This window comes from Nuphar pumila, chromosome 2 (assembly GCF_984573655.1).
Source record: "Nuphar pumila chromosome 2, dmNupPumi1.hap1.1, whole genome shotgun sequence".
In the NCBI taxonomy this organism is placed as follows: Eukaryota; Viridiplantae; Streptophyta; class Magnoliopsida; order Nymphaeales; family Nymphaeaceae; genus Nuphar; species Nuphar pumila.
Window position 1 is genome coordinate 16,775,183 of NC_143250.1, and position 12,366 is coordinate 16,787,548.

The window sequence follows — 12,366 nt, forward strand, 5'->3', positions numbered from 1 at the left end:
TATGCGAATTTTGTATTATATATGCGAACTTAGTAAGGTATTTGCGAAGTTTTGAAGTTTGAGTATAATAGGATGTTCACAAATATGATTATGTGAACTTGGTGATGTTCGAAAAAAAAAATGTGAAAACCTTCTTTTAAATGAGAGTTTGCAATACCCGACGAGCCGAGCCATATATTGCATGAACTTCATGAGTTTCACACATGAGAAAGATAAAAATTTCTTAACAAAGTTGGCTATTTGATAACGAGGATGTAGCGGTTGGGATGCCGCCTCATCCCAAGTTAAATGGACCATTACCAATTAAGGATCATTCTCAGTGGCATCTTGTTATCATGCTTGCATGGAGGCCGGTATGGATCTTTGGCCCGGTGACACTACATGGAGTTTGGGTCCCTGTGATAGGATTCATTTTTTTTTGCTTGGACCTTACTAATGGGGATAATAAACACTCATGATCGTCTTCAAAAAAGGGGCATCTGTTTGACTTATAGATTCTCATTATATGAAAGAGAAGCTGAATCTGCCACCCCTTTATTTTGGTTCTGCCAAGTTTTTCAAGAAATGCATACAAGAGCATAGCCGAGCCTTCACCTAATAGTTGTACTGCCTTTTCGCGTCAGGAACTTGATCTTTGGACCGGATTCGTAGTGAAAGGAGAGTGAAAATGGTGGATCATTTGGGCATGGTGACACGTTTTTGGAGGAAAGAAATAACCGATCATTTCGGAAAAAATCTGGCATCTATTACTTTGGCGATGTCGTCTTCTCCGCAAAGACATATTTGCCCAATTTAGATATATCTTGGATTGGTAAGAACAGTCATTATTGACTAATGCTATATGTATTCTTTGGATCCCTTCTCTGGGTCTGACCTATATCTCAACATCGACAATCTCATCGTCTATTTCTCAATATATTTTTTTCATTACTCTAAAAAAAAAAAAATTAAACAAACAAAATAAAATCACCACGTGACCCGTTCAATGCATACATATGGCAACTATATACATAACAAGTGTAATTTTATAATTAATAGATCCTTTGGTTTATATAGGTGCCTCGCGTCAGAGGACTGTATTTGTAAGGTCTTATTTTACTATAAAAGAATATAATGGTTAAAATTAGTCACCTATTGGCCTAATTTTTCCCTTCTTTCCTTTAAATGACCTTTGAAAAATTTAAATCCAATAAAAATCCCCAAAAGAGCTTTTATTAAAACATTTGCCAGTCAACCATATTATAGTTATTGCTCTTCAATATTTCAGAATAATCATTAGAAAACCAATTGGCTGAATTTTCATGAGCAAAGAGTTGATTTCAAACGAGTAGGTCCATAAATCATAAAAGATGTAAAACCCCAAAGCCTCAAATTATAAGCCTTTTAAAAAAACATATGGGTCGGCTTGAAACGATGTTAATTTGCCTTGTGTAGGTTGTCTAGTTCATTTTGTGGAAATCATTGTAGCCATCAAGGTGTAGAATTAGGGGTGTCAACGGGTCGGACCTAGGTGGAACCAGGCTTGGATCAGATTTTTGGGTATGGTATCCGGTTTGGACTCGGGCCTAGCTATTTGGGTCCACTATAAGAAAACTATACCCGGACTTGATAAGAAATTAAGAACTACATGAACCAAACCCGGACCATACCTGGTAAAACCATTTTTTTAATCATTTTTACATTGAAAATTTGCAGGTCTTAATCGGAACTCGGGTCGGGTCCGGGTCTGGTATAAAACTTCTTAAATTATACCCAGATCCATGTATTAATCGGACCTTCAGATGGGTCTTCTAATTTATTACCATACCCGGACCCTGTGTATTAATTAAGAAGAATACCGTTTAATTGGGAAGCGAATGAGAAACGAGCTTCCCACTGCATAGGAGGCACATTTCCCACAAATGAGTAGTACGCTCACCCTTGCTCCTTCTCTGTGTAACCATGTAGTTTCTCATTTCAAAAGGGTGATCCAATCCCCTTGGTGCTTTCAGTATCTATGGTTGAAAGTATAATTTTGCAATGTTTAATGGTGATTTTTTGCACATAATCAAATTTAAAAGTTGCAATATCATAGATAATTTTTTTGGGCCTGCTTTCTAACACCATCTAGCTAACTAACCTTCACACTTTTTGCTCCATAATTACCATATTGAATCCAGTTCGCACACTAGCTAGTTGAACTCTTCATTGGCTCAATAAAATTACTTGTTTGGGCTACAAACCCTACGTCTATTACATAGTTTCCTTAAATAATAAATATTTTAATCCTCATACTAATATTCTCAAGGCCAATAGAAAAATGAGTTATTTCTCTACCTCTCTACAAATATCAAAATTTAGTAAGGGCCTTGTATAATAAATATGTGATTGAGGAGAGCAAAATATTCCTTAGTCAAAAAGGTTATGGACGCTCGTGTCCTTAGACAAACCAATCGAGTACATTTTTTTCTGTAACTGCTCAATTCGTAAATTTTAATTTTTTTTCCTTATTTTGATGCCAAACCCCATCTACGTCCATAACCAACCACCGTTTGGCTAAATTAGAATTTGGTCTCAGACTGGTAAATGGATAGAAATTAAATACTGTGCAGGTTAGATGCGTTACCACAGAGGGGAGGTCAAGCTCTATAAATTGGCCTCAACACCATGCTGGTTCCCCACTATCAAGAGCTCTCCAAGAGAGAGAGAGAGAGAGAGAGAGAGAGAGAGAGAGAGAGAGAGAGAGATGGGGGGTGGGTTTGTGGAGTTCTTGTTTCTGCTTATCTTTTCAGCACTTCACTCTGTGAAAGGTGATGTTTTGGGGTATGGGTATACCATCCAATCGGTCGCCATCAGCCCTGATAACAAGAACATGAGTGCCAAGCTCTCCCTGGTCCAGAAATCCGATAAGTACGGGCCTGATATCCAGAATCTCGACCTCAACGTCTGGTAATTCCCTGATATCTACCGTACCCCTCATTGATGTTTTGTTTTTTTGCCTTTTTTTTTATCTTTGGTTGGGATTTAAGGTTATTAGCCATGCATTGATAGAGGAAGATTATGGGTTTTCTTTCTTTCTTTATTTATTTTTATTTTTTGTTGGCTTTTCTACACTTCAATTGGATTTTACCCTACAAGCTACTCGGTCTGAGGACTGGATCTCCTCTCACTCACAAGGCATCTAAGTCGTTATTCCTCACTGGCAGCCCAAAACTGTACCAGTGCAACAAGCAATGACCTCCCTTCAAAGCGGGCATGCTCTGCATGGAATCAAATAACAGAGTATGGCCTGTCGATTTTTTGCATGTTGATGTTTTAGGTTTTTATTGAGTTGCATCGCTACTACCCAATGCAATATTGACTTGATATATTGAGAATAGCAACTTAGTTGTTTGTTCAGTCGTATCATCAACCGCCACCACCATTATTTCCATCTCACCATCATCGGAAAGTTACAAGCCTCTATTTCTTTTTTGTTTAAATAAAGTGTTAAAGTGACTTTGAATTGTTGGTTTCCTTCAAAAAAAAAAGAGAAGAGAGAGAGAGAGAGAGAGAGAGAGAGAGAGAGAGAGAGAGAGAGAGAGAGAGAGAGAGAGAGAGAGAGAGAGACTTTGCATTGTTGGTTGCTTCGTTGGGTGCATGGTTTGATCTTCAAATTCGTCATCTTGTAAAGATTGTTGATATCGTGCTCCTTTCCTTCTTTGTATGCCATTAATAACTTCTTAATATAACATCAAGTAGTTTCTCAGACCTTATGACTATGACACATTAACTCAGTTCTTTCCACATATTTTCTTCTTCATAGTTCAATTTCTTTGCTTTGCCATCATGTTAATTTATTTTTTCTTTGAAGTATGTGGGTTCATTATTGTTGTGATGTTATCCATTGAAGGGTCACGATTGTCTTCTTGTGAAAAATTTTCTCCGCTTTTTTCATCTGTTTTTCAGCCTTTTTTGGTGTCAAAAAGTGCAGCTGACGTGTTGCTGTGCACTCTTTTCAGACAATTTTATCCAATCATTGCACGGATTTTAACAGTGGTTCTAGGGCTTCATTTTGGTAGAGGTCCAAAGAGGTTAGATGTGTTGCATCAAGGGTGATTCGAATCCAAATCCAAAATTTAGTTAACGGGCCCAAATCGAATAAGGATCCAAAGATTTGATGAAGTGATCAGAATCTTTCATAGGAATACTAGATCTGGTGAAAAAGAAACGGAGGCTGAAAACAAGAGTTTTACATGCATGTAGGCATTGCTCACAAGTAGAATTTGATATGGATCCAAATGCAAATCCGACAAGAAATATTGATCTATATTCAAGAAAGTCCGATTAAATGAATATGAGTGAACCCGACCCGTTTGAAATCCAAACTTTTTGGGGAGTTGCTGGTCATTCTTGGTGTTGTCTGAAACCCTCTTGGTAAAATTTGATTGCAGGTACGAGACGCCCACCAGGTTGAGGGTCAAGATAACCGACTCGGATCGTCCCAGATGGGAGGTCCCACAGGATATCATCCCACGTGGGGCCCAAGCCCGATTCGCCGGTGTCCGGAACTTGACTGGCGGGAGCGCTCCGCCACCTAATGGTACACTTTCGAATCCGGACTCGGATCTCATCTTCTTCTACTACTCGGACCCGTTCAACTTTGCCATCATGAGACAGTCCTCGGGCGAGACGCTCTTCGACACGAACAGTAATACCAGAGGTGACCCGGATGGTTCGATTACTGGGCTCGTCTTCAAGGACCAATTCCTGGCCGTCTCGTCCTCTCTCCCGTCCGATACGTCATCGATCTACGGACTCGGAGAGCACACACTGAGATCGTTTCGACTCGGACAAAGCGATTCCTTGACCTTGACTCTGTGGAACGCGGACATTGCTAGCTCGGCCGTTGGGCTGAACCTGTATGGGACCCACCCATTCTACATTGACCTTAGGGCCCCAAGCGGTAGGACCCACGGGGTGCTTCTGCTTAACAGCAATGGCATGGACGTCATCTACCGTCCATCGCAGATCACTTACAAAATCAATGGTGGGATCTTCGACTTCTACTTCTTCGCTGGCGATACGCCTGTCGGAGTGGTCCAGCAGTACACCGAGCTCATCGGCCGGCCCGGTCCTATGCCGTACTGGTCATTTGGTAAGAACCTTTACGTTCATCAGTAGGTGTGATGTGTTAATTGGTCTGCTTCTGGATAGACATGATCCAACCAGATGGCCGGTTGGTTCTTGAAGGTCCAGATCCAGATCCATATGCATGTGGGTAATAGCTATTGAAGGTCATGGCTGAATCCAGATCCACTTATATCAGACCCAGTCACATCCGTTACTGAAGACCAAGTCAAAGAATCTGGATTGCCATGTCATGAGAGGCCATCTTTGACTAGTCCATGCTGGGCTTTGACATTCGGACCTTAGGGTGCAAAGGGATTGGATTTGGTCAAACCAATGATCTGGATCCAGCATTTTTTGTTTTGAGGGATAAATCTTTAAATAACATTCTCAAATGTTGAAAAACACCCAACTAATCAGCCTGAACTTTGTGTGTGAAAGGCTTTCAGCAAAGCCGGTATGGTTACAAGAATGTGGAGGATCTCGAGGGCGTCGTCGATGGCTATGCGAAAGCCGGAATCCCGTTGGAAGTGGTGTGGAGTGACATCGACTACATGGACCAATTTAGAGATTTCACATTGGATCCGGTCAACTTTCCGGCAGACAAGATGAAGCCCTTCATAGACCGACTGCACCAAAATGGACAGAAGTATGTGATCATACTGGACCCAGGTAAACAAACCATCTAAGTTCTTATTGATCTCTTGTTGTCTCGTATGGACTTTCAGATCTAACGCAATAGGTGTATAGGGCTCATATGGTCCACTGGAATCACAACTTAGCTTTATGGTTCATCCTCCTTCCAGGAGCAAGCCTACTTGTATCCTGCTGAGTCAAGCTGGAGTCATCTAGAAAGACATCAATTCAAATGCACAAGCACAGGCATGCGTGCACACACACACACACACACACACACACACACACAACTTATATACAGTGCACAAGCATAGGACACAGCGTTCGGGTAAGATGAGCAGCATATGTGGCTCCTCCTATCCCTGTCACTTTCATGTTAGACCCTTTACATAAAACGTTTTAACTGATTGGCTCTAAGCCTTCGGCTGTAAAACTTTGGCTAGCAACATCTTAAGTCGATGATGAGTCGTAAGAAAAATACTGATGACGATAAGAGGATTCATATTGAGCTTGTGTAGAACGTAATATGAACAAGAAGATGCATGAATGCATGCATTTTTTTTTATAAGAGTACATATGCAGGGATCAACGTTAACCAGAGCTATCAGACATACGTTCGTGGCCTGGAGGCTGATATCTACATTAAAGGCAACGGCCAGCCGTATCTAGCTCAGGTCTGGCCCGGTCCAGTCAACTTCCCAGACTTCATGAACCCAGCAACCCTCCCATACTGGCAACGCGAGATCCAGGAGTTCCATGAACTAATCCCTTTCGACGGCCTCTGGATCGACATGAACGAGGTTTCCAACTTCTGCTCTGGCAAGTCCTGCAAGCTCCCACCCGACGGCCCCTGCCCGCGCCCAGGTGCTCAGACACAGTGCTGCCTCGTCTGTGACAACTCTAACACCACAATTTATGACGACCCACCTTACAAGATCAATGCTGCCGGGTCGAGACGCCCACTTGGTGAGCGAACCCTTGCACCTAGCACAGTGCATTATGGCAATGTGTTAGAGTACAATGCTCATGGACTCTATGGCCTAACTGAGGCCAGAGCCACACGGCTGGCCCTGGCCAATGTCACTCAGAAGAGGCCATTCGTGTTGTCTCGGTCTACTTTTGTGGGGTCAGGTGTGCATGCTGCCCATTGGACAGGTGATAACTCTGCCACTTGGGATGACCTTGCCTTCTCAATCCCGGGCATGCTCAGCTTCGGTCTGTTTGGGGTGCCCATGGTTGGAGCAGACATATGTGGCTTCAATGGCAACACTGATGAGGAACTCTGCAACCGATGGATTCAGCTCGGCGCGTTCTATCCGTTTTCTCGCAACCATTATAGCATCAGTGCAGAAAGGCATGAGCTGTATTTGTGGGAGTCTGTTACTGAGTCTGCAAAACAGGCACTGGGGCTCAGGTACAGGATGCTGCCATACTACTACACTCTCATGTTTGAGGCTCATGTAAACGGGACTCCGATCGCTCGCCCACTCTTCTTCTCCTTTGCAAATGATACCAACACTCATGGAATCGACTCACAGTTCTTGATCGGTAAAGGGGTGATGGTGTCACCAGTGCTGAAGCAGGGACAGACGAATGTTGATGCATATTTCCCTAGAGGGACTTGGTTTGACATGTTTGATCTCAACACAAGTTTGAGTGTGGAGAGTGGGCAGACGATCACACTTGATGCCCCAATGGATAAGGTGAATGTGCATGTGTGTGCAGGGAGCATACTGCCAATGCAGGAAGTTGCAGCAACAACAGCAGGGGCAAGGAAAACACCATTTACCTTGGTGGTAGCATTGGGGAGTGCTGAGGAGGCACAAGGGGAGCTGTTTTTGGATGATGGGGAAGAGTTGGAGATGGGGAAAGGAGATAATTGGACCTTTGTGCAGTTCAATGGTGGGATAAAAGAGAACATTGTGAAACTCTCTTCTGAAGTGCAAAATGGAACATATGCTTTGGGCCAGAAATGGATCATACAAACAGTGGTAGTTGTTGGATTGAAACCTGGATCACATTTTAAGCAATTGGAAGTGACGGTTGATGGAGAGCGGGTAGACGTGTATAAAGTTGAGGTGACAATGAGGAGAAAGGGTAATAATGGTGTTGCTGAGATAACTGGACTCTCACTGCTGGTAGGACAGAACTTTGAGTTGAGCATGCAATTAGTCTGAATCTAAGTTACACTTAGAGGTGGGCTTGACATGAAAGGAGAAGACAGTATATGTCACATTCTGATGCAATGCAACAATTTTTCCGAGTATTGTAGTTTTGATTGTCTTCTGCAGTCCGTTGTGACATTTTTCTATTACTAAATATGGTATTCCCAGTCTCTTTTTTTACCTCGTCATATGACTTTATCTTGCATTCTTTGGCATGATCTATCTGCTAACGATTATGGCTGCACCAGTCAATACCATGGGCTGCCTGCCATTTCCAGGCTTAGACCCTAGGTTCCCTAACCTTGGTGCCGTTGGAGGATCAAGATACTCACAGGCATGAAAGTTTTTGTAGTATTAACAATATAAAGAAGGCAATTATTCATTCCTGGACAGGTTACTTGGTAGTCCCAAATGACAAGACCTTGAGAAGATATGATAGGAATCATCAGGCTTAAGAATAGATTGAATATGTCCAAGTGCTACAAGATCAGATTCTAAAATTGGTGAATGATGGAAAGAATGCAATTGAGATTCACTTGAGACCGAGTACAAATATGCAAGAAACGGAGCATCAACTTATCCACTGTGGGATATGTTCATATTAAACATCTACAACCTATAATTCAGAGAGAGCCAACGTATCATACCTAATTGACAATGAATGCCTCGACACAGTGTGCCACTTTCTATTCCATTAAAATAAAATTAGAAGCACATTGATCCTTCCAATATAATGAAATTGCAGCAGCGGAAACTAGTGACAGGACTCTTTGCAATGAGTTCACGAAGACATCGGATCGTGTTTTGTACGCGAGAATGTGTTGAAATTCCTACATCCTCGTAATCCTCAAAGTATAGTGAGATAGAGAACGAGCGAGTTTTTGTTCAAAATCTCGAATTAATATGAAAGGCTCATTAGGTTTTGTTTGTTGTGTGGGTCAGCTTTGCATCGTGAAGGATCTTGTCTGAGGGAAGCAATTGCCTCGAAAAAGCCTGTTGGTTGCAAATCTAATGATCATGAAGGATGAAAACAGGTTAAGAGCAAGAAGGTCTGGAGGAAGTAGTTGTGAAAACAGAGCAGATGTTAGAGGGGTATAAATTCTCAATTCTTGGACAGGATATGGAGGTTGAAAATCAAGAATTACCTCAACAGATGGAAGACCCAACTGGTGTAAACGATGATACTGCTATAGACATGGTGGTTCAGCCACCGGTTTCCGGTGAGATGCCGGAGACCAGTCGAGATCTGTTTATTTTTGGAAGCTCTAATAAGTCAAATCCTGGTGGACAGCTGGATAGGCAAGAAGATAGTGCTTTCTCAGTTGTGTCTTCTATTTCCACTCTAGAGACGTCTCATATAGGGAAGGCTGCTGATGACCGAGTGTTAGTTGGCTCGTTCCATGAAAGAACATACAATTTCAGAAGTGTTATTGGACTCGAAGATGGAGCATGAGTGAGAACATGCAGCAGCCTTCCACGATTGCTTAATGAAAGTGGTAGTGTGGAACATTAGGGGGCTGGGCCGTTGATGGCCACGATGTCAGCATGAGCAAAAACGCTCATGTTCAGCATGACCTGATCTGCTTCCTGTATTTATGGGACTTTGAAGACAATTTTTATTGAGTTTGTCATAGGCCAATATTGTCTCATGATCAAAGTGACTTTCGAAGTTTTGATTATTTTTGTTGAGGTTGTGGGTAGCCTAGACCAATGTCTCGAGGTCAAAGTCACTTAGGTGGGATCGATGAAATTTGGAGTGGTTCCTTGGGTTATCATCGGTGAACGAAATGATATTATTTCTCCAGAGGAAAGGAAAAAGGAGTTTTTAATGATTCTATTGTAATACACGAATTTAACTGTTTCTGTTGCATCCTACTCAAGAACCAAATTTGACATCTTGGAGTTTGGGCCTAAAGGGAGCTCCGTTCCGGCAACAAAAGAGTACTCTAGTTGAAGATTGGCGAAATTAAGCAAGAGAATCGTGCATGTGGTTTTAGGCCCTTTGGACCTATGGTTGACATGTATGGGGAGTTATACCCTGATTTTTATGGTGTGGTAAGGGTCAAAAGTCTTTGATGGTAACGGTTTAGGAAGTATGAGAAGCTACATGGTCAATCCTGTTAAATCGGGTGGGGTCGTTTTGGGTTTGATGAGCGATTCAGAAACAAGTATTGGTTTGATCAGGTGTCTCCTTCAGCCCCCATTGAAGCCGACAACCTAGTTAGTGCCATGCATTCACTTGAGAGCGTTTAGACGATCTCCTAGGGCTACTACAACTCTCTCAATGCACTCTATGTAATTGGTTTTGTTGACACTCTCTTGCCTTTGCTGAAATAACTCGATGTGAGTTCACTCGGCAATCGCCCATGCACTTTCGGCATACCGGTGAATCTCTTCAAGTTTATTATCATAGAAAAGTTGAGATCCCTTCATGGTATGTTGTTTGCTTTGATACAAACTTTTACACCATCTCCAAGAGCCAGATTTGATGACTTAGAACTTGGGCCTGAAGAGAGGCCCAAGCTAACCAAAGACAGATACTCTAGTTGGAGCCCGACGAAAGCGAGAGGATCGTGTTTGTGGTTTCAGGTCCCTTAGGCCTATGACAGATGTATTTCAGGTGTTATACACTGATTGATGCAGTGTGGTAAGTGTCAGAGGTCTTTAATGGTTATAGTTTAGGAGGTACAGGAAGCTACATGCATGGTCAATCTTGCTAAATTGGGTAAAACCATTTTGGGTTCGATGAGCGGTTCTGGCATGACTTTCGGTCTAGATCTAAAAAGATCTGATCCCGAGTTTTTGGTAAAGTATAAGAATGTTGTTTAGGTCTGGTATAGGTGCTAAGAGCCAGAGAGGTCATATATGGGTGTTGGAGAGGTATGTGATGTCAAACGGTCAAAACTATGCATTCTGCCAAGTCAATATGGTGTAGTTTTCGTGTTTTGGGTCTCAGACATGGGTAGAGACTTAGCTAAGGTTCAGATTAGTTATAGGGGTTGTGTAGTAGGACTTGGGGTGTATTAAAGGGGTCTGCACATTCAGGTGTGGTCATGATATGTACCAGAGATTGTTAAAGGCAAAATATTCTGTAAAATGGGACAACATTTCTCTTTCGGGAGCAGTCTTGGCCTAGGGAGCTTGGATGACTTTAGGGAAGGTAAGGAATAGTGATAGAAGATTAAGAGAGGTCCATGAATTGTATAAATACTTGAGACAAAGTTAATAGGATAACTGATCAACAGAACCATGATTGACAAGGCTCCAACATTAGCTTCAGTAAGTACACTACAAGAAAAACGTAGATTAGTGATGGATGCTATCCATCGCTAAACAGTTTAGCGATGGATTGGCGACGAATTAACGATGGATAGCGTCCATCGCATAATCCTGGTCGCTAAATAACGATAGAACTTATCTGTCGCTACTTCTGTCGCTAATTTGCGACAGATTAGCGATGAACATGATCCATCGCGAGTACGTCGCTATTTTAAATTAACGACGGATAATATCCATCGCTATTTTAAATTAACGACGGATATTATCTGTCGCTAAATTTAAAAAAAAAAATTTAAAAAATTGCTCCCTACCGAGCGGTATTCCTGCAGCAATAGGCCAGACTTGTACCACACCACACATGTGTTGCACCTAAGCGGCCCGGCCCTTCACTGCGGGTTCTTTTGCACAGAATCACATGCTCTCTGGTGCGCTCTTTGGCACGCTCTCCGGCTCACTCTCTGGTGCACTCTCCAGCGCCCTCCTGACTTGGTTCCCTGCTTTTCCGTCCCGGCCCGCCACTGCAGGTTCTTTTGCACAGAATCACATGCTCTCTGGTGCGCTCTTTGACACGCTCTCCGGCTCACTCTCTGGTGCACTCTCCAGCGCCCTCCTGACTTGGTTCCCTGCTTTTCCGTCCCGGCCCGCCATTGCAGGGTCTTCTGCACAACACATGAGAGTGAACCTCCGAACCGGTGCACTCTCATGCGTGCTCTCCGGTGCCCTCTTGACCTCCGGCCCGGCCCGCCACTGCGGGGTGTTCTACACAATGCAGTGGTTGCACCTTTGAACCGACGGGCTCTCCGGTGTCCTCCCGACCTGGTTCCCTTGTTTGTCCATCGACCTGAAACCATAACCCCCAATAGAATCATTAGGCCAGGAACGAAAAGCCATGCTCGAAAAAAAAATGACTTATCGGACCGGAGAGGTTGGGCCGGCCTGGTCCTCCAGCGTCGACGGGCGACTCCGACTCCTCTTCTTCCTTGCGTTTCTCCGCCACGAAGTCATCATCATTCGAAAAGTCATCAATTTAAATTTTGAACGGAGAGAGAGAGAAAATTTCGCGCCTTAGATGGGATGATTTAAATCGAAAATTAGCGACAGAATTAGTGAGAGAATTTTCTCGTCGCTAATATGTCCCTAATTAGCTACAAAATTAGCAAGGAAATTTTCCCTTGCTAATTCCGTCGCTAATTAGCAT

General features: G+C 42.9%; 1 protein-coding gene across 1 annotated transcript; it reads left to right on the forward strand.

The window, feature by feature from the left end:
• The first annotated feature begins 2,725 nt into the window (after positions 1-2,725).
• LOC149844894 (putative alpha-glucosidase Os06g0675700) lies at positions 2,726-9,342 on the forward strand. The gene is made up of 6 exons (XM_089986485.1): positions 2,726-2,928; positions 4,413-5,116; positions 5,530-5,760; positions 6,307-6,549; positions 6,622-7,862; positions 9,007-9,342. The coding sequence occupies exons 1-6, from the start codon at positions 2,726-2,728 to the stop codon at positions 9,340-9,342; spliced, it is 2,958 nt and encodes a 985-aa protein (XP_089842611.1).
• Positions 9,343-12,366: the final 3,024 nt, after the last annotated feature.